We start from the raw sequence: 23,812 nt of genomic DNA, 5'->3' as shown, positions 1-23,812 counted from the left end.
TTTACTCAAAGAGGTAACTACCATTAGGGGTAAAGGGAAGGGGTATTGCTTTCGTAAAGGCGACTACAATGGACTGAGACAGTATTTAAATTCTATACAGTGGGATCAACTGATGATATTGCCAACAGCAAATTCAAAATGGGAAGCATTCAAAGAACTTATCGTGGAAGCTACTAGGCTTTACATACCAACTAAGAAATATGGTTCAAGGTTTAGGCCTAAATGGTTGTCAGATGAACTAATGAGGCATATGGCAGAGAAGAAAAATGCATGGGATACATACAAATTAACACGTGACACGGACGCCTATGATAGATACAAGTTGATCTGTAACCAAGTTACAAAGGAGGTTAGGCAGGCGAAGGCAGATTACGAGAGATCCTTGGCAAGGGATGCGAAGAAAAACAGCAAAGAGTTCTTTACTTATGTAAACTCTAGAAGGAAGGGGATGAATCAGATTGGTCCACTTGAGATCGATGGGTCAACTGTTATTGACCCTGCTCGGGTAGCTAACAAACTAAATGAATATTTTGCATCGACATTCACACATGAGGAGTTATTCAGCGAGGGGAATGCCAGAGGTGTATTCAACTCTAGCAGTAAGCTAGAGAATCTTGTAATAACTGAGAGCAAAGTGGAGGAGAAATTGTTGAAGATAAACACAAGAAAGGCACCTGGGGTGGATGGGATCTATCCAGTTATATTAAAGGAGGCAGCAAAGGAGGTAAGCAAACCCTTAGCCATAATTATGAGAGCTTCCTTGGACTCAGGGGAGGTACCCATTGACTGGAGATGTGCAAATGTGACCCCAATTCACAAAGGGGGATCAAAGGCTGACACAAGTAATTATAGACCTGTGAGTTTAACTTCTGTTCCCGGAAAATTAATGGAGGCACTGGTGAAAGAAGCACTGCAGGATCATCTAGACAAGACTTCAGTTATAGCTAGGACACAGCATGGTTTTGTTAAGGGGAAGTCTTGCCTGACCAATTTGATTGGATACTATGATGCAGTCACAAAAGAACTGGATGCAGGGAATAACTTTGATATTATATACTTGGATCTTAGAAAGGCTTTTGATACTGTTGCACATGGAAGACTGCTGCACAAATTGGAGCAGTGTGGCATTGGAGGCAAGTTGCTGCTATGGATAAAGGGGTGGTTGAGGGGGAGAAGACAGAGAGTGGTAATCAATGGACACTGCTCATCGTGGACTAATGTTATTAGTGGAGTCCCTCAGGGTTCAGTATTGGGGCCTTTATTGTTTTCTGTATTTATAAATGATATTGATGATGGTATATCAGGCTTAATGTCCAAGTTTGCAGACGATACGAAGGTTGGCAGGGTTGTCAAGGACACTACTGACACTATGCTGCTGCAACAGGATTTGGAAAGGTTGAGCAGATGGGCTTCGAGGTGGCAAATGAAGTTTAACATTGACAAATGTAAAGTACTACATATGGGAAACAGCAACCCCAGAGCAACGTATCAACTCTGTGGTACTACACTGACAGTGGTAGAGAATGAAAGGGACCTGGGGGTGGTGGTGCAGGCAGATATGAAGTTCTCTGAGCAGTGCAGACGAGCTGCAAGAGTAGCTCAGGGTGTATTGTCAATGATATATAGGAATTTTTCTAGCAGGGATAAGGAGGTGATTATTCCCTTGTATAAGGCAATGGTCAGGCCACACCTAGAGTACTGTATACAGGCCTGGAGGCCTCATTTCAGGAAGGATGTAGAGCTGCTGGAACGAGTACAGAGAAGGGCAACTAGATTGGTGAATGGGACAAAGGGGTTCTCTTACGAAGAAAGGCTTAAGTTTTGCAAATTACAGTGTCTGGAAACTAGGCACCAGCGAGGTGATCTGATAGAGGTGTATAAAGCCTTGAATGGTTTAAGCATGCTCAATGCTGATGGGATTCTTCCTCTAGCTCAGAAAAATCACCTGAGAGGGCATAAATTCAAATTGAGGAAAGACAGATGTAGGATAGACGTGCGGAAATTTGCCTTTAGCCAGCGGGTGGTTGGTGGGTGGAACAGACTTCCATCCCTTGTCGTGGAAGTTGATAGCCTAAATAAGTTTAAGGCTCAGCTGGACAGGTATTTCGAACGAACAGAGGGGTGAAGTGGAAGTGGTTATTTTTATTTATTTATGTTACTTTTTTTTTTTTTTTTTTTTTTTTTTTGGCTGATGCTGCATAAGCTTGCTTTCTTGCATCAAATGCCTATGCTAATGCTAATGCTAAATGCTAAAATTTTGTCTAATAACTCAATTTTATTCGCTAATGTCATCACCTTTGATCTTTTCACATTTCCCTTGTTATTCGTAGCCATATTTTTGTACTGGTAAAAAAGAACTTGTCCACAATAAAGGCACTTTCTTCCGTTAACACACTCGAAAAGTCTGTTTTACGCTGCAAAATGGTAGATTTATCACTTTTGTAAGCATATCAATTTATAAATTGATAAATTTATTCAATTTATAAGCATATAAATTAAAAGTAAACAACCAAACCTTCCACGACAAGCGCATGACACATACTGAACAGGGATTAGCGAGAAACATCCACGCTCACGATTTTGTCACCCCTCTCCCCCCAACCACTGAACGCTGTTTTGACTGGGAAAGATAATTTTAGCCACGCCCATTTTTTTTATGGAGGAAAATATTCACGGCACTTTAAAATTCACATTTTTTTTAGGTTTCATTTTATATTAAATCAGTGATTACGAAACCGTGAATACAGATACTGCGAATAGCGGGGGTTTACTGTAATTCCTTTATTATAATTTGCTTGATGTTAAAGGCTATGTTTTCATTTCTTTAGATAAATAAATCATTGTTTAAGCATAAGCTATTGTCTTTTTTTTTTTTACCTTTATTTAACAATGGTCAAATTTCATTGTTGAGAAGGTAACCCATTTCTTAACATTACTTCTATGGGAAATAAATTCCAGCTTTACGAGCATAAATTAAGAACAAATTAACTCATAAAGTCAGGAGCTACTTGTATTTATATTTTTTTATATAAAGTGCTACCTAGTGTTATAATTATAATTTTATTTTTTATTTTTCATTGTATTTAATTAGTGCTATTTTAATTTCAATTGAACATAACCGTGACCTATTATGATGCCAAGCAGCACTTTAGAATGTTACATATGCTTGGCAGCAATTGCAAACTTTCTCTTTTCTTGCCTACTACTGGTTGGAGTTGTTTGGTTTTAACTTAGTAAGTATAAGTATTGTTTTATCTGAGGCTCTGGGTTCCAGTTGTTTGCTGTTATCTCCTTTAACAATAAATTTGATCAATATTAATTTTCAGATGCTAATTTCAGATAAAAAAAAAAAAAAAATTGGCCTTTTTTGAAAAAGCACTACAATAATGTAATTGCTAACATGTTGGTTAGTGCAAAAGCATCATTTTAAAGCATCAAATTAATTTAACTACCAAAGTAGTTAAATTAATTAATTAAATTGGCATCATTTTGGTTATATCTCATGTTGTGAATGCCTTCAACGAGTTGCCATGGTATTGTACTACCTCGAATAAATAACACTTCACCAGTGGAGAAGACTACTGTTATTTATTCTCAGCAGATTCCACCAACCAGACAGCACCGTTTCAAAGCTTGTTGGCTTCTGTTCGGTGGGCGGGCAGATACCCTGGTGTTGCAGTAGTGACAACCCAGTTATGAAGTATAACTTCACAATATGAGTGATGCCTGATGGGGTGTGTGTGCAGTGATATAGACTATAAAATATTTAAGGGCAAAGGCCTCATGCTACGAGGAAGAATGTCTAACATGTAGGTTAGTGCAAAATCATCATTTTAACGTAGCCATCTACCAAATTAGTTAAATTAATTAAATTGGCATCGTTGTGGTTAAATCTCATATTGTGAATGCCTTCCTAAAAAGTTGCCATGGTGTTATACTACCTTGAATAAATAACATCTCTCATATTGTGAAGTTATACTTCATAACTGGTTTGTCACTATTGCAACACCAGGGTACCTGCCCACCTACCGAAGAGAAGCCAACAAGCTTTGAAACGGTGTCGTCTGGGTGGTGGTATCCGCTGAGAATAAATAACAGTAGCCTTCTCCACTGGTGAAGTGTTATTTATTCAAGGTAGTACAATACCATGGCAACTCATTGTGAAGGCATTCACAATATGAAATATAACCAAAACGATGCCAATTTAATTAATTAATTTAACTACTTTGTTAGATGGCTACGTTAAAATGATGCTTTTGCACTAACCTACATGTTAGTCATTCTTCCTCGTAGCATGAGGCCTTTGCCCTTAAATATATTATATTTTATAATAATGTAATTGGTAAAACTGTTATTAGGATAACAGAAATGGGTATAATGAGATATTATGTTTGGTTATTCTCTGTTCAAAGCCCTAATAAGTAATGGAGGAATGCCCGTGTGGATGAATGGATTGATAATTGTTGATTGAATTGATGAATGGATTGAAATCATTGATTTAATAATCAACTAATTTGTATATAATCACTTATTTTGATTACTGAAATGGATTATTAATCATTCAGTTATACCCATCAGTATGTTTCAGTGCTGTTATGGTATCATTTCTTAAACTGTTATGATATGTGTATTACAGAATTGTTTCAATTTTAACAACTTGATGTGTCATTCATTGCCATATACCAATAATTTTAGGCTTTTAAACCAGTATCTCCCTTTTATTTTTGATTTGTTTGTTTATTTAATAAAGTTTATCCTGTTGATCCTGTATCTGGTATCCAACCTTGAAGGGCTTCTTATTCAGGGCATCTGCTGTAGCAAAAATTGAAGTGAAAGAAACAGGTTATCAGGTTAGCACTTTCACTGCTGGTTCACACAAACATGTGAATGAGTTTTTAAACCACCTGGATGAAAACTACCTGACATTAAGAACCATTTTCTTCTGATTTGACGGAAGAAAAACCAGATATTTTTGTCAAGCAAACTTTGCCAACAGTTGACTAATTCAGCTGTTATGAGAAGAAAGTCTCTGGCTGAAAGCTCAAAAATGGCTCTGTCCTTCCCAATCCAGACTGACTGCCCTGTAATTTTTGAATTTGGTTCATTTATCTGGAGTATGCATATACTGTATATGTTTTTAAAGGTAATTTCAAGTGTGTTTCAAATAATATTTCAAAGTACATTACAAATCTTCCAGTTAGTGTCTAGTTTTCTAAGTAATTTTAGACATTTTATAATATATGGCAGCATGAAAATGAATTTAAAATTTAAAGAAATTTGCATCTGTTAGCTATTATGGTCTGAATTTGGCCGAAATTCTCTGTAATTCAAATCCATTTGATGAAAATTGAATCAAGTAATACATATAAATAATGTATATTAAACAAAAGTAATAACAATCACTTTTTATGATTTATTTTATTTTTATTTATTTAAAAAATTTTTTTTTCCCTTTTATTTTTTAATTCTGAGTTGATTTTGAAATAATTTCACTGTAATATTGGTGTACCAAGTCAGAATAAGAACAAATTAATATTTAAAAGTGTTTATGTACAAAATTTTGTGAAAACTCACTTCTAGATTCAGGAAATTCACTCCATGAAAAATGAAACACTCTAAAGAGAGTATTATTATTATTATTATTCATATTGGTAGCTAATGGTATCAACTGCATAAAAATTGGCAGTTTGTTGGATAAATATAGGGTCATGCTGAAAAAAAAAAAAAAAAAAAAACTGCCTCGAGTTAGATCACAAGTATTCGTGCCTGTAATTCTGCCAGCTGCAAAGAAAGTTTTCTCTTGGGTCCCAGGAATGCATCCACTGCAGCAGTGGCATCACTGTCAGTGGGAAAATGGATGCCAGCCATGTATTTTTTTCAAATTTGAAAATAAGTGAAGGTCCAATGGTGCTAAATGTTGCGAATATGGGGGATGGTCCAAGATTTCAAAGCCAGACTTGCAGTGCAGCATTGACAGGCTTGTGAGCAGGCACATTGTTCTGGCGGAACAAGACTCCATTGCTGAATTTTCCTTAGCATTTGTCTTTGATGTTTTCATGCAGGCATCTCACAAGGTCTGCATAATATGCCCCAGTGACTGTCTGGTCTTTCTCAAGGTAATCTACTAGCAACACTATCAGCATCCCAGAAAATCTGATGCCATCACCTTGCCAGTAGAATTACTTGGCTTTTTTTGGAGGAGCAGAAGAGCTATAGTTCCACTGTTTGGGCTGCTTCTTTATCTCTGGTTGAAGGTGATGGACCCTCATCTCATCCATGGTCACAAACATTGCAAGAAAATTTTCTGAGTCTGCTTGAAAACAATACAAATATTCACTTTATTTAACAACTCTTCTGCATTTTTGATCTACTGTCAACGATTTAGGGATCCATTGTGCTGACATCTTTTTCATAGCAAGAACCTCTGTTATCATGTGGTTCAGATGAGATGCACAAGATGCTGGCAATGTCATGAACTGCCATTCATTGATCACTCGTCAGCAGATCATGCTCACTCAACAACTTCTGGGTTAATGGATGTTTCACAGCATGGGTCATCTTCAGCTCTCTACCCCATGTTTCCTTTGCTTGAGCCTTATATACAGTCTGCTAGGACTTTATGTAAGGTTCCAGCAAAAGATTTGGTTGATGTAGAATGACTGGACTTCATTAAAATTCAGTCCACTTCATTCACAAGTATGACCTAAATCTCAGTTCTATCAGTGTTTTAGACTGCTAGGTAGTAGTACTAGTTGTTATACCTTGGAAGAAGAGTGGCTGACAAGCCTTATGGACCGTTTTGCTGATGCTGAAGTGAATCATCAACTAATAATTGAATGACAGTCATAAGTAGAGTGGAACTAATTCTTTCATTATTTCTATTGGAACATGTAATAAATCACTGTCCTCACATAGTTTACTGTCAACCCAAGGTAGTCTCTTTGCAAAGGGTATGGTAGTGATCATTAGCATTAGTAGATGCATATGATGCAAGTAAGCTTATACATCAGTCCAAAAAAAAAACTCCATCTCACCCATCCATTAACTCCAAATGTTTGTCTAGTTCTGCTTTGAATTTTTTTAAACTATCAACTTCCACAACTACAGATGGAAATTTGTTCCAGCAATCAACCACCCTCTGACTAAATGCAAATTTCCACACAATCTATTGTTCCTTATGTTTTTTTTTTTCAATTTATGTTCCCTCAGAAGATTAATCTAGGCAAGAGAAAGAATTCCATCAGCATTGAGCTTCTCAAACCATTCAAGGCCTTAACACCTCAATCAGATCACCTTGTAGGTACCTAGTCTCCAGATGCTGAAATTTACACAACTTAAGCTTTTTTGTAAGAGCAACCCTTTGTTCCTCTTGTCAATCCTGTTGCCCTTCTCTGTACTCATTCCAGCAACTCTACATCCTCCCTAAAATGAAGCCTCCAGACCTGCATACTGTAGTCAAGGTATGGCCTGACCATCTCTTTATACAAGGGGATAATCACTTCCTTATCCCTGCTAGAAAAATTTATGTATGTCATCAACAAGACACCATGAACTACTCTTGCAGACTGTCTACACTGTTCAAAGAACTTCATATCTGATTGCACAATTACCCCCAGGCCTTTTTCATTCTCCACTACACTAAGTGCTGTTCCACACAGTTCATATGTTACTGTGGGATTCCTGCTACCCACATGCAGTTCTTTACATTGGTCAATGCTAAACTTCAGTTGCCACCTCTCAGCCCATCTACTCAATTTCTTTAGATCCCGTTGCAGTAGCAAACTTTCATTAGTGTCATTAAGATTGGTGTTTGTTTTTTTTTTTTTTTATAGGAGCATTAGCAACTAAGGCCATATTGCTCCGGCGATATGAGGTGGTCATTCCTTGACCTTTCCACATCCTCCGTATTTAGTGGTCACGGGCTCGAACCCCCGTCTAATCAAGAAGCGTGTATTACGCACTGCTGCTCCTGCCCATCTGGCTACGGAGGTGCCATGTGTCATTAAGAACTCTGCCAACTTTTGTATCATCTGCAAACTTGAACATTAAGCCTGATATACCTTATCAATATCATTAATAAATACAGAAAACAACAATGGGCCAACAATTACCACCCACTCAACCATCCCTTTATCCATAGCAGCAATTTGCACTTAATGTCATACTGCTCCATTATTGTACAGTAGTCTTCCCTGTGCAACAGTATCAAAAGCTTTCCTAAGATCCAAGTATATGGATCAGACAAGACTTCCCCTTAACAAACCCATGCTGTGTTCGAACTATAACTGAATCTTGTCTAGGTGATCCTGTAGTGTTTCTTTAACCATTGCGTCCAGTAATATCTCCGGAACAGAAGTTAAACTAACAGTAATTACTTGTGTCATCCTTTGATCCTCCTTTGTGAATTGGAGTCACATTTGTACATCTCCGGTCCACGGGGACCTCCTGAGTCCAAGGAAGCTCTCATAATTATGGCTAAGGGTTTGCCTACTTCCTTTGCTGTCTCCTTTAATATAAGTGAATAGATCCCATCTACCTCAGATGCTTTTCTTATATTTAACTTCAACTATTTCTCCTCCATTTTGTTTGCTCTCAGTTATTACAAAATCATGTGGTTTGTGTTGAATTTGGGAGGAATGCATTTTAAACCCCTTCTTCAATGGCACAGTTCACAAGTGACATCTGTGTAATGAATTGCCACAAGTATCTCCAAATGTTGAATGCTGTAGAGTTTAACATAGTTTTGATAAAAATTGCACGCACCTTCATCACAGCTATACAGGGAGAGATTGGTTGAATGTGTAACTCCCTGGTCACTGGATAGGATATTGGAGATCTGTGCAATGGCTACTCAGACACTCCTTCCTCACCGCTCCTTTGATTTTATCCAAATTAGCACACTATGCAGGCTGAGTAACAACTCCCCCCCCCAAATTGTGGTTGAAATGTTTCTGGATAAGAACAGCGTTGTCAAGCAGTTTGGAACCAATTTCACTTACTAAGCAGTGTTAACTATCTAAAGTATAGGGACAGCACAGTACCAATAAATTAACAATTTTACTTAGTATTTCAAGTTTAAACTGATTAAACATTCCTACATGTCTTTCTAAAATTTAAAAAAAAATTGCATTTATTTACTTATCTTTCTAATTCTGTGGGGGTGAATCTTTATTTAACTAAAACTAAGCTATTATCATTTCTTACAGTATGGTAAATTTATTAAATTTATTTTTTCTTTAGGTAGATCAGATGAATAAAATCGTAGAAGTATTATCTTTTCCACCTAAACACATTTTAGATAAGGCTCATAAAGTAAGTAAATACTTTGAAAGACAACCTGATGGGTCTTATAGCTTGAAGAAAACAAAAGATGGGAAAAAGGTAAGATAAGTTTGTCACATTTTATTTTTAAGGGTGAAATATGTAAAAGCTTTGTCTCAAAGTATGTTCCTTAAACATTTATTGTTATGGTGATGCTTGCTTAAATAATGACTGTAAGATGGGGGGGGGGGAAGTACTCGGTATTAGTAGTGCCAAATGATGCTGGAAAGCAAGCTTATAAAGCGCTCTCTAAAAAATAATAAAATGAAGGAAATAAAAAAGAAAAAAGGAAACCTCCCACACCCGTCTATCCCCTCCAATAATTTGTTTCATTCTTCCTTGAATTTTTTCAGTTTACTTACATCTACAACAGATGGAGTTTCTTCCAACAGTCAACCACCTGCTGGCTGAAGGCAAACAGCTGCGCATATATCCTGTAACCATGCTTCCTCAATTTGAATTTATGCCCTTTCATGTGTGCAGTCTGAGTAAGAGAAAGGATGCCATCAACATTGAGCTTGCTCAATCCATTCAGAGCCATAAACACCTCAATCAGATCACCTTGCAGGTGTTTAGTCTCCAGATCTCTAGTCTTTCTTGGTAAGGCCACCCCTTCCATTTCCCTAGCCAGTCTCATTGCCATTTTCGACACCCATTCCAGCAGGCATTCTTCTTAAAAACAGGCCTCCAGATCTGTATGCAGTACTCAAGATGCAGCCCAATTATTGCCTTGTACAATGGAATAATCAACTCCTTATCCCTGCTAGCAGAGTTCCTTTATATCATTAGTAAAATCCGATGAGCTGTTCTGGGAGCTTGTCTGCATTGCTCAGAGAACTTTGTATCTGACAGCACAATCACACCCACGTCATTTTCATTTTTCACCACCCTGAGTGTAGTTCCACACAATTGGTATGTTAATCTGGGATTACTGCTACCCCATATGCAGTACCTTGTAGTATCCCATATATATAGTACCTTGCAGTTGTCAATGGCGAACTTCAACTGCCATTTCTCAGCCCATCTACCTAATTTTTCTAAGACTGTCTTGCTTACCTTGATTACAGTCATTAACCATTTTGTTAGCCTTTTTATCATCTGCATGCTTACACAAGCGCCTCCATATCCAGGTGAGCAGGAGCAGTAGTCCATAGCACACGCTCCTTGATTACAAGCCCGTGATCTACCAAATACGGAGGATGCGGAAAGGTCAGGGAATGACCACTGCATATCTCCGGAGCAATATGGCCTTAGTTGCTAATGCTCCTAAAAAACCAACTGCGAACGAACGCATGCTTACACATTAGCCTGATACTCCTTCATTAATAAATATATAAAACAAAATTGACTGGGCACTGAACTCTGGGGGACTCTAATAATTACATTAGTCCACAAAGTGCAGTGTTGTTCATTAATAACCACTCTGTCTTCTCCCACTCCACCATCCCTTTATTCGTGGCAGTTACTTGCCCTTAATGTCAAAAGGTGCCTATGTAGTCAGGTGGGCAGAAGCAGCAGTGCATAGCACACACTTCTTGATTAGACCGGGGTTCGAGCCCGTGACCACCAAATACGGAGGATGTGGAAAGGTCAGGGAATGACCACAGCATAGCCCCAGAGCAATATGGCCTTAGTTGCTAATGCTCCTAAAAACCAAATAACAACAACAACCTTAATGTCATACTGCTGTAATTTATACAGCTGTCTTTTTTATGGTTTCCTGAAATCCAAAGATATGATATCAAAATTATTTTTTGCATCCTGTTCCTTTGTTACTGCATTATAGTATCCAATTAGATTGGTCAGACACTATTTCCCCTTAACAAATCCTGGCTGTGACTGCAGCATGCAATTTCATATCTCTCTAGATAGTCCTGCATTACTTCTTTAACCTGACTCCATTATTTTCCCTTGGTACAAAAGTTAAGCTAACTGGTCAAATTACTCATGTCACCTTTTGATCTCCCTTTGTGAATTGGGGATACATTTGCACATCTGCGGTCCATAGGGACTTCCTCTGAATCCCAAGATGCCTCCAGAACTTCCATAACCTTTGTTTCACTTCCTTCCTTTGCTGCCTCCTTTAGTATAATTGGATAGATCCATCCACCTCAGGTGCCCATTTTATATTTAGCTTCAACAATTTGTCTTTCACTTTACTCTCAGTTACCACAAAATTATTTTATCTCCCTAATAGAGGTTGATGAACTGCTGTTGTTCTCTTCCCTAAAGAAATCCTGTGTGAATATAAATGCAAAATACTATTCAGTTTGTCAGCAATCTGAGCAGGATCATCAACAGCTGAAGCATTAATATTACATTGGACCAATGACTCAACCCCTTCCTTCCTGCTGCTGTTAATATAAGTAAGGAAATCTTTGCTGCTTTTCTTTTCATTCTTTTCCCGAGACTTGTTATTATCTGCCTTAGCCTAACCGCTCTTATGACTTGATTGCAGACTAGTTTATATCTATCATAGGCATCGGTATCACCTGATAATTTTTATGCATCCTATGCATTTTTCTTCTCTGCCACAAATCTCATCATTTCATCTGACATCCATTTAGGTTTAAGTATTGAACAGTATTTCTTATTTGGTGTGAAAACTTAGTAGCTTCTGCATTTATTCCTGAATGCTTCCCATTTAGAATTTGCTGTTGGTAACATCATCAGTTGATCTCACTGCATAGAATTTAAAAACTGTCCGAGAGCGCTGTAGTCACCCTTACAAAAGCAAAACTTTGGGATTATATACAAGGTAATTTCAGAGAAACTTTATAACTTTCAAACATTTGTAATATTTTTCAACTGAAATGAATGAAAAATGACATGGTTATGAAGAGAAATACATTGGATTTGTTTTTTCAGTTTACAGTTGTGTTTGTCATTCAATTTTTTTTTTTTTATGTAAACCCCAAACATGAGAGGTAATAGAACCTATAGTACTTAGTACCGTGCTTGGGTTGGAGGTTGAGAAGACGAAAGAAGATATTTGTTGACATTGGACTTGAACTTCTGTAGACTGTAATTTTCAGGATGTTAGCAAAACAGAAATGGCACATTGGCACAATGTCACAGATGTTAGCAAAACAGAATGGCCTATTCACAACAGCACAGAAAACACATATTAGCATTAGTAGAGTCATATAATGCAAGAAAGCAAGCTTATACAGCATCAGCCAAAAAAAAAAAAAAAAAATTTCACACTTCACCCATCTGTTTGCTCTAAAAGTTTGTCTAGTTCTTCCTTCGAATTTATTTAAGCTAAAAAATTCCACAACGACAGATGGAAGTTTGTTCCAGCAGTCAACTACCCGCTGACTAAAGGCAAATTTCTGCACATCTATTCTACAACTGTCTTTTATCAGTTTGAATTTATGTCCCTTCAGGTTTTTAATCTAAGCAAGATGAAGAATCTCATCAGCATTGAGCCTTCTCAAACCACTCAAGGCCTTATACACCTAAGCAGGTGCCTAGAATCCAGATGCTTCAATTTGCAGAACTTCAGACTTTCTTGGTAAGAGGACTCCGTTTCACTCACCAATCTTGTATCTTGTTGCCCTTCTCTGTACTTGTTTTAGCAACTCTACATCCTTCCTAAAATGAGGTCTACATTATTTTGGTTTGAGAAAACTAAGCTAGTAAACCAAGTGTTGGTAAGGTTTTATGCATAAGTATCTTCCTAGCAGGCTCTATGTATGAGTGATGTTTGAACATATGCCACATAATGTTTGTATAGACTGGTTGTTCTGATGAATGATAAAACTGATAGGCCTACACATGCAGTGATATAGGCATATCTCCAAATTCTGAGAAACATCAATATTAGTCATGAACTGTTTTTCGCAACTACAGTTGTCTGCAGAGTGCTATGTCAGATTCTATAGCTAAAATACTACAAATTTTAAATCATATCAATAAATTATATTTGTTGACATGGCTTAAAAGTGATTTAACCCATTTTAACTTGTGTTGTTTTCTCTGACGAGTGATTAATTATTTTCTATGTTCATCATCAGCCATTTTCTATCCACTGCAGGATGAAGGCCTCTCCAGCAACTTTCCAGTTCCTTCTGTTTTGAGCACTGGCCATCCATTTACTACCCACAAACTCATGAATTTCATCTATCCATCTCCGCCTTTGTCTTCTGGGTTTTCTTCTAGCTCCTCTTGGATAGCATTCTGTTATTTTCTTAGTCCATCTGTCATCATGTCTTCTCGAGCTACGTGCCATGCCCAAGACCTTTTTAGTTTTGGTAAGAATGTCCTTTACTTGAGTTTGCTGCCTAATCCATGTGTTTCTCTTCTTATCTAACAGTGTGATTCCCAGTATAATTCGTTCCATTCTTGGCTGTGTAGTTCTCAGCTTCTCTTCCATTCTTTTGGTGAGTCTCCAAGTTTCACTTCCATAAGTGATGGTGGGGAGTATACATTGGTTGATTATTTTACGTTTCAGACAAACTGGGATATTGCTCTTCAGTATGTGACTATATTTCCTGAATGCTATCCATCCAAAATTTATTCTTCTCTTGACTTCCAGCCATTTATCATTATTACAGCTAATAACTTGTCCCAGATAAGTATATGACTCCACCTTTTCAATTACTGCTCCTTCAGTCATTATTTCCCTTTCTGTGGCATACTTGTTCATCTTTACTTTTGTTTTAACCATATTCATCTTTAGTCCAAAATCCTTACTAACTGTGCATAACTGATTAAGATTTTCCTCTAATTCTTTGGGATCGTGGCTTATGACCACAATGTCATCTGCAAATCGTAAATGGTTTAGGTACTCTCCGTTCACATTGACTCCTTTCTGCGGCCAATCTAATCTTCTGAAAGCTTCCTCAAGGGCAGCAGTAAACAACTTCGGAGATGTTATGTCTCCTTGTTGAACTCCTTTCTCAATTTTAAATTTCCTACTGTCTTTGTCTAGTCTAATAAAATCATAATATATGGGGTATCTATGCCTTGTCTTTGCAGTGCCCGAAACATTGCCTTATGCTGTATGGAGTCAAATGCTTTCATAATCCACAAATTCCAGGCATAATGGTGTTTTATATTCATTTGCTTTCTCCATTAGCTGTGATATTACATGAAGGTGATCCATAGTTAGAATCCTGTCCTAAAGCCAGCTTGCTCTTTCGGTTGATTCTCATCAACTATTCTTTCCAATCTGTTAGTAATGACCCTTGTGAACAACTTGTAGATGTGGGATAACAAGCTAATTGTTCTATAATTTCCAATTTCTGATTTATCTCCTTTCTTATGCAGCAAAACTATGATTGCATTATTCCACTGCTTAGCCGTCACACCTTTTCTAATGCACTTTGTGAAGAGCCTTGCCAGTTTTTGTGTTATGTCTCTTCCTCCTAATTTTAACAACTCTACAGTAACTTTATCTTCCCCCGGGGCTTTCTGACTCTTTATTTTCTTCAATGCATGTTCTACCTCATCAGGAAGAATATTGGGTGCATCGTATGTGTTGCTAATTTGCGATCCGTCTTCCCCACTGCTGACATCATTCCTGCGCTCCTTATATAATTCTCTATAGTAGTCTTCTGCTATTTGAATTATGTCTTCTCTGCTGTTTATAAGTACACCATCGCTATTCTTCAGTTTCAGTATTATTTGTCTTTCTGTATTACTGCTCATGGCTGCTGATTTAAATCCTTTGTTTTCCCTTAATGTTTGTTCTACTTTTCTTGTGTTAAATCTTCTTATATCCTCTCTGAGTCTCTTTCTAATAACTTGTCCCAGATAAGTATATGACTCCACCTTTTCAATTACTGCTCCTTCAGTCATTATTTCCCTTTCTGTGGCATACTTGTTCATCTTTACTTTTGTTTTAACCATATTCATCTTTAGTCCAAAATCCTTACTAACTGTGCATAACTGATTAAGATTTTCCTCTAATTCTTTGGGATCGTGGCTTATGACCACAATGTCATCTGCAAATCGTAAATGGTTTAGGTACTCTCCGTTCACATTGACTCCTTTCTGCGGCCAATCTAATCTTCTGAAAGCTTCCTCAAGGGCAGCAGTAAACAACTTCGGAGATGTTATGTCTCCTTGTTGAACTCCTTTCTCAATTTTAAATTTCCTACTGTCTTTGTCTAGTCTAATAAAATCATAATATATGGGGTATCTATGCCTTGTCTTTGCAGTGCCCGAAACATTGCCTTATGCTGTATGGAGTCAAATGCTTTCATAATCCACAAATTCCAGGCATAATGGTGTTTTATATTCATTTGCTTTCTCCATTAGCTGTGATATTACATGAAGGTGATCCATAGTTAGAATCCTGTCCTAAAGCCAGCTTGCTCTTTCGGTTGATTCTCATCAACTATTCTTTCCAATCTGTTAGTAATGACCCTTGTGAACAACTTGTAGATGTGGGATAACAAGCTAATTGTTCTATAATTTCCAATTTCTGATTTATCTCCTTTCTTATGCAGCAAAACTATGATTGCATTATTCCACTGCTTAGCCGTCACACCTTTTCTAATGCACTTTGTGAAGAGCCTTGCCAGTTTTTGTGTTATGTCTCTTCCTCCTAATTTTAACAACTCTACAGTAACTTTATCTTCCCCCGGGGCTTTCTGACTCTTTATTTTCTTCAATGCATGTTCTACCTCATCAGGAAGAATATTGGGTGCATCGTATGTGTTGCTAATTTGCGATCCGTCTTCCCCACTGCTGACATCATTCCTGCGCTCCTTATATAATTCTCTATAGTAGTCTTCTGCTATTTGAATTATGTCTTCTCTGCTGTTTATAAGTACACCATCGCTATTCTTCAGTTTCAGTATTATTTGTCTTTCTGTATTACTGCTCATGGCTGCTGATTTAAATCCTTTGTTTTCCCTTAATGTTTGTTCTACTTTTCTTGTGTTAAATCTTCTTATATCCTCTCTGAGTCTCTTTCTAATGGCCTTGCATTACTCAGTATACTCAATTTTCTCCCTGTCATTGTTTTCTTGCTCTTCATTTGTCGTCTTCGGTTCATCATGACAAGTGTTTCTTGACTAATTTTTTCTTCTTTGGATTTCTTTTTCCCTATAGGTTTCTTGGGCTTTATCACTTTCAGAAAGTTGTAATATTCCTTGTCGATATCTTTGTCCTGAGCAGTCTGCAGAAGCTCAAACTTGTTCTTAAGTTCCAGTACATACTGCTTTTTCTCCTCTTCTGTTATTTCAAAGACCTTTGTATTATTTAGTCGAGTCAGTTTTTTCCTTTCCTTTCCTACATCTATATCAAGTGTACATCTTACCATTCTGTGATCACTTCCAACATTTACCTTATTCAGGACGGTAACATCATTCACAATATATCTTCTGTTAGTGAGGATGAAGTCGATTTCATTAGTTGTTAATCCATTTGGACTCTTCCATGTCCACTTTCTGTTCACCCTTTTCTTAAAAAAAAGTGTTCATTACTGACAGTCCTTGAGATTCTGCAAATTTGACAAGTCTTTCACCTCTTTTATTTCTTTCACCAATTCCAAAATTTCCTATAGTTCCTCTTTCTGCGCTGTTTTGCCTTTTTCCAACCTTAGCATTGAAGTCCCCCATAATAATAGTGTAGTGGGTTTTCTGCTCATCTAGAAGACTCTCAATTTCAGTGTACATTTCTTCAACCTCTTCATCATCGTCGCTCGATGTTGGTGCATAAATCATTATAATCTTTAGCTTGTACCTCTTAGAAATCTTGAATATTAGTCTTGACACCCTTGGTGATGTACTTTTGAATTCCAAAATGTTGTTTTTAAAATCTTTATGGACCAGAAACCCAACTCCACCTGCACTCCTTTCACTGTTTCCATTGGTGTACAGCAGATTTCCACTTGATAAACTTATAAGTGATTCATTTCTTCTTCTTGTTTCAGCCAAACCGATGATATTCCAATTCACATTTTCTAATTCCTTTTCCAGCTCTAATATCCTGTCTTCACCAATGAGTGATCTTACGTTATAACAGGCCAAGTTCAGTTTCCGTGCATGGCAGCCTGGTCATACCCAGAGATTCTTAGCACCCTCTGCTTCCACTCTGATCCCCTTGCTGCCGTAAGAGGGAGAGTGAAAGCTGCTGGGGACTGAGGGCCATTTGTTTTGTCGTGCTGTCATATGCTGGAGGGTTTGGTCTTTCCCTCTTCACGCTGACCAGGCATCTTGAAGAGAACCACTCTACACATTCGTTGCCACCTAAGTGACGTAACAGGGCTTACCATCGAGAAGGTGTGCATGAGTGGATCTTAGGGAGGCAGGCCAACTGGACTTCTCCTAAATCTTCTGTAATAGAGAGATATTGGATCCATCAGTGTTTTAGGCTGAGTGTCTGATAACACACAGGATACCTGTTCCCCACTAAGCCCCATTTATTTTCTATGTTAATTAATGCTAACAAATTATATTTGTTGATATGCTTAAAAGGGATGAACCCATTTTCATTTATGTCAGTTTTCACTAATGTGTGACTGCCTTCCATGTTAATGAAAAAGTCACATTATTGTGAAAGGCCTAACAAGTATCTGCATTAAAAGAAAATAAAAATACAATATAATATTTTTAAGAAAACACATGTAAAGTTTTATGTCTATTATTACATTGATTACATTCCATTTCAAATGTCTGATTACACTGCATTTCAAGTAGCAGGAAATGTGATGTAATTAGATATTTACAAACAGATTAACATTAGAATAATGTGCAATGCATGGAAGGAAATATGAATATAGATGAAGCATTTCATTGGGAAGATAATATTGTGTGCAGGTTTTTGTTAAAAAAAGAAAAGAACAACCTCCATTCTTTGCAATTTATCTTTTTTATCATTGTTGATCTTATAATTAAAATTGGTACCCTTATACAGTCGGTCCTCGTATAACACGTGTTTGCATTACACGAATTGGATCATACACGATTTATAAATAGGGGAACGTTATCTTATATAACACGAACCGAATTCGCTTATACACGATTCGCCTTTGTGTTTACAAGAAATGGCAGTCTAACACGGAATCACCCCAACTGAACGCAACACGATAGGAATGAAGAAGATTCTGAAAATGTATTTATATGTTTTATATCAGTGAAGGGGAAACACATTTCACCATAATAACGTAAAAACCAACACAATTCCAGCTATCGATGTAATCACAAATGCAATTAGATGCAGTTTACTACCAGTTTATAACAGATTCCACTAGCAGAAACGCAACTGGAAATTGTTTTTATTGTTTTATGGTAGTAACCTCCAAAAATGTGCTTTAGTAAAATGCAAGGTGTTAATTAATAGTGTATATCGGCCTTTACAGTGTTATTTATTCAGTTGCTACATGCACGCAGCTTTGTTTATGTGTATCAAGCGTGCCTCCTCATTTTGTAATTGTGCTTTAAAAATGAGTAAAATACTTAAAAGGTGTGAAAAGGAAGCGTCCTGGCTAAGACACTGCAGATTCAGAGAGAAAAAAAAAAAGCAATATCGATAAACAGAGGCGGACTGAGTCAAAAATTCTTACCCGGGAAAATTTATAGTGGCCTCATACTACGGTTTATGGCCAAAATCACACCGGCCTCCGGCCCACCGTGGTTCCCCCCGTAAGGCTTATGGCCAGTCCGCTTCTGTCAATAGAGAAAAAATATGAAATTGTGAAACGCTTTGAGCGAAATGAAAGACCATGTGATATTGCACTTGCTACAGACCTAAATTCGGCAACGCCGAGAATTACAAAGAATGCAGAGAAAATAAAAACAACTTTCATAGCGGGAACAACTCAAAGTGTAATTAAAATCCATTAGATTAAGACACAAAGAATTGGAAGAGATGGAACGGCTGTCATCTCTTTGGATAGAAAATCAAACAAAAGCAAGTTTGCTTACGATAGAAGCAAAAGCATTAGCAATATTTTATTACGACTTACGTATTATAAAATACGTAAGTATTTTATTACGACTATTTTATTTAATATAATAAATTTTTTACGAATAAAATACGTATTTTATCCGTAAAAAATACTTTTTTAGTATTAAAAAATACTAAAAATACTTTATTATAATATAATATAATATTATTTTTATTACGTATTTTAATCGTTATAAAATACGTAAGTATTTTATAACGATTAAAATTACCCGATTATTTATTGTGTTTGGTAATGTTTTGGTTCCAAATGTGTGTTCAATCTTGCGTGGTCGGCACCTAACCCTACTTTTCCCATAGGGCCTGTTGTTTGTATTGCACGATTTTGCATTGCACGAGGATTTCTAGGAACGCAACTATTGTGCTATACGAGGACAGACTGTACTTGTAGTTTACCCATTTGGCTGTTATCGATTAGTTTGTCCCTAGCGTTACTAAAATTTGAAATAATTCTTTTAGCCTCATAGGTGTTAATAAAAGACAATAATGAACCCTCTCATAGTATAATTTTCTTATTTATGAATTATATAATGAAATATCTAAATATCAATATTTTACTATTTGAGCATAATCTCATTCGTATATAGTATTTATTTTGTTATACCAGCATTTGACCAGTTTAAATAAGATTCTGTAATGCCTTTCCAGAAAGTTCCCCACAAAAGTGGAACTCATAATGCCCTGCTTCCATTAGTGTCATTCTTATTATTATTGTTATTAATGTCATTTATCAAGCAACTAATCTTCCTTTGAGCTATACTAATCATGCAGGCACATTGTTCAAAAATATGTTTCCCAACAGTGAAATAAAAAAAAATAATAAATAAATAGAATATGTGGATGTGGAATTAAAAAAAATATATATATATTGAACATATTCTTTGAACGACTTGAAAGCATATGGTATACCCATAGAAAACAGTCTGACACTTGGTATTGAAATTTCATACAGTTTTCTGGCATATCAACACCTGTTATACCACTGTCTTGACAACACCTGTTATACTAGAAAATTTAACCCTTAACTACAGATTATTTTATTTGTAATACTAACACAGACAATTCTTATAGACCACCTGAACCGTTTGCTTCTGTATTTTATTATATACACATGTAGCCTTAAAACTAATAATGCTTTTATTAACTTCTTGCTGAATATTCCATTACTTTGGAATAGAAATTTACAAAATAAGTTATTAATGTCAGCTGGAACAAGGTGATGATTACTCCCATTGTATAAGACAGTGGTTAGGCTGCATCTTAAGTACTTGCAGATTTACAGTGGCTTCCATATTTACAGATATCGAAGCCTCATTAGTTACTAGTATTAGTAGTGAAAAATGATGCATGAAAGCAAACTTATAAAGCATCAGCCAAAAATAAATAAATAAATAATAATAAAACTTCCTACATCACCTGTCCATCCCATCCAATAATTTGTCTGTATCTGTTGCTGTGGAGATAGTTTGAATAAATTCAAACTACCTCACAGGAACAGATGGAAGTTTGTTTCAACAATCAATCACCTTCTGGCTGAAGGCAGACACATTTATCCTGCAACCATCCTCAATTTGAATTTATGCCCTCATATTTGTAATTTGCCATCAGAATGCCATCAGCATTGAGTTTGCTCCTTTGTTTTAAGAAGGATGAGGATCAATTATTAGACTAGCCGAGGACACAAAAGGTACTCTTACTATGAAAAACTTTGGTTCTGCAAATTGCATTGCTTGGAAATTAGACACCTGGAAGGAGACCTGATTGAAGTGTTTAAGGCTTCAATTGGATTTAAACTGAATGCTGGTGGCTTCCTTATTTTTATCTCTGACAGCATACATAAATGGGACATTAATTTAAATTGGAAAAGGATGGTTGCAAATATGGTCAAAATTTGATCATCTAAAAGGATTGGAACAAATTTCTATCTGTTGTTGTTGAAGTGGGTAATTTGAATAAATATAAAGGATTAGATAAATTAATTGAAGAGATAAACAAATGAAGTGGGTAGTTTTTGTTGATGCATTTGAGTTTTCTTCCCTGTGTCATTTCCCCTTACTAATACTAAATCAAATGGCGCTTCCATAGCCAGGTGGGCAGGAGCAGCAGTGCTTAGCATACGCTTCTTGATTAGTCAGATCGCCTCTCAAGTGCCTAGTATTTATCATTAATAAATATTGAAAACAACGATTGGCCCAGCACTGAACCCTGGGGTACCCCACTAATAATATTAGTCCACAAAGAGCAGTGCCTATTAATGACCATATTTATCATTAATCCCACTCAGCCATCCCTTTATCCACAGCAGTAACTTGCCTTAATGTCACATTGCTTTTTACTCAATGCATCTACATCCTACATAAAATGAGGCCTCCAGACCTGTACACAGTACTCAAAGTGGCCTGACCATTGGCTTATACAGAGGGACAATCACCTCCTTTTCCCTGCTAGCAAAATTCCTATATATCATTGAGAAAACCCCATGGTTTTCTCAATGACAGGCTGCCCCAGCAGCCTGTCTTGCATTGTTCAGAAAACTTCATATCTGACTGCACAATTACTCCAAGGTCTTTTTCATTTTCTACCACCTTCAGTGTAACACCACACAGTGGTACGTTTCTCTGAGGTTACTCCTACCCATATGCAGTACTTTGCATTTGTCAAGGTTAAACTTCAGTTGCCACTTCTCAGCCCATCTGCCCAAATTTTCTAGATCCTGTTGCAGTAGCACACTGCCATTACCGTCATTAAAAACCCTGCCAACCTTTGTATCATCTGCAAACTTCGACACTAAGCCTGATATACTTTCATCAATATCATTGATAAATAAATAAAACAACAGTGGACCCAACGCCGAACCCTGTGGGACTCCACTAATAACATTAGTCCACGAAGAGCAGCACCCATTGATAACCACCCTCTGTCTTCTCTCAGTCAACCATCCTTTTATCCATTGTAGCAATTTACCCTTAATACCATGCTGCTCCAATTTGTACAGTAGACTTCCATGTGCAACAGTGTCAAAAGCTTTCCTGAAATCCAAGTATATGATACCAGAATAATTTTTTGCATCCAGTTCCTTTGTAAGCACATCATAATAACCATTCAAATTTGTCAGACAAGACTTTCCCTTAACAAACCCATGCTGTGTCTGAATTGTTGCTGCAGTCTAGTCTGGATGATCCTGCAATGCATCTTTAACCAGTGACTATTATTTTACCCGGAACAGAAGTTAAATGAACTGGTCTGTAATTACTTGTGTCACCCTTCGATCCCCCTTTTTGAATTGGGGATACATTTGCACATCTCCAGTCCGTGGGGACCTCCCCTGAGTCCAAGGATGCTCTCGTAATTATGGCTAAGGGTTTGCTTAGTTGCTTTGCCGCCTCCTTTAATATAACTGGATAGATCCCATCCACCCCAGGTGCCTTTCTTATGTTTAACTTCAACAATTTCTCCTCCACTTTGCTCTCAGTTATTACAAAATCATAAAGCACTCTGCTACAATATGATAACCTTAATAACTCCTCATGTGTGAATGTAGATGCAAAATACTCATTCAGTTTGTTTGCTATCTGAGTAGGATCATTAACAGTCAAACCATCGATATCAAGTGGACCAATCAGATTCATCCCCTTCCTTTTAGAGTTTATATAAGTAAAGAAATCCTTGAAGGAAATATTTCTCGTAATCTGCCTTCGGCTGGCTAACCTCCTTTGTGACTAGCTTATATTTGCCATAGGCTTCTGTGTCGCCTGATAATTTATTTGCATACCATGTATTTTTCTTTTTTGTCACGAGTCTCATTAGTTTCATTTGATAACAATTTAGGCCTAAACCTTGAACAATATTTCTTAATAGATATGAAACTTTTAGTAGCTTCCACGATTAATTCCTTGAATGCTTCCCACTTAGAATATGCTGTTGGTAACATCATCAGTTAATCCCACTGTACAGAATTTAAAAACTGTCTGAGACCACTGTACTCACCTTTACGGAAGCAACAACCCTTTCCTTTACCCCGATGGTAATTGTATCTTTAAGTAAATCCCACATCAGTACACTGTGATCACTGCCACCTAGTGGTTCCTCTATCTGCAAATTCTTAATATACGAATGATCGCTGCTGATAACCAGATCAAGATTATTACTATCTCTGGTTGCCTCTCGAATATGCTGCTGCAGAAAACAATCATCCAATAAATCCACAAAATTCTTACTAGTGTGCGAGTGACCAATCCACAGGTTCCAGTCAGTATCTGGGAAGTTAAAATTCCCCATTATAAGACATTCTGATTTACTAGTCCCCTTGTCCACGGTAGATGACTTTCATCAACCGGTGAAATACCACCACTTTGCTTATTGGAAGCTTGAAGTGGTGAAAGCCATGTTTAGTCTCTAGAGCAAAGTTTCCGGCATCCCCCCCCTCCCCCCATACTTCTCCTCCAACCCATGCACAGTACTTAGTACTACAGGTTTTGATACCTTTCGTGTTTGGGGTTTTCATAAAAAAAAAAAAAAAACACTCTCTTTCTCTGTTCAATTGTTCATTGTACTCATTCGAGTCGTTAGG

At 37.0% G+C, this 23,812-nt stretch overlaps 1 protein-coding gene across 1 annotated transcript in view; it reads left to right on the top strand.

Annotated features, from left to right (window-relative positions):
* The window catches only part of LOC150080627 (dual specificity tyrosine-phosphorylation-regulated kinase 1A-like), a 332,070-nt gene that overhangs the window by 291,083 nt on the left and 17,175 nt on the right, over positions 1-23,812 (top strand). The window contains exon 7 of the mRNA XM_090380761.1: positions 9,241-9,381. Coding sequence (XP_090236887.1) covers positions 9,241-9,381 — 141 coding nt within the window. The remainder of the gene's footprint in view (positions 1-9,240; positions 9,382-23,812) is intronic.

This window comes from Mastigoproctus giganteus, chromosome 9 (assembly GCF_048544385.1).
Source record: "Mastigoproctus giganteus isolate SK-2022 chromosome 9, ASM4854438v1, whole genome shotgun sequence".
Classification (NCBI taxonomy): domain Eukaryota; kingdom Metazoa; phylum Arthropoda; class Arachnida; order Uropygi; family Thelyphonidae; genus Mastigoproctus; species Mastigoproctus giganteus.
This window is presented reverse-complemented; position numbering and strand designations above follow the sequence as displayed.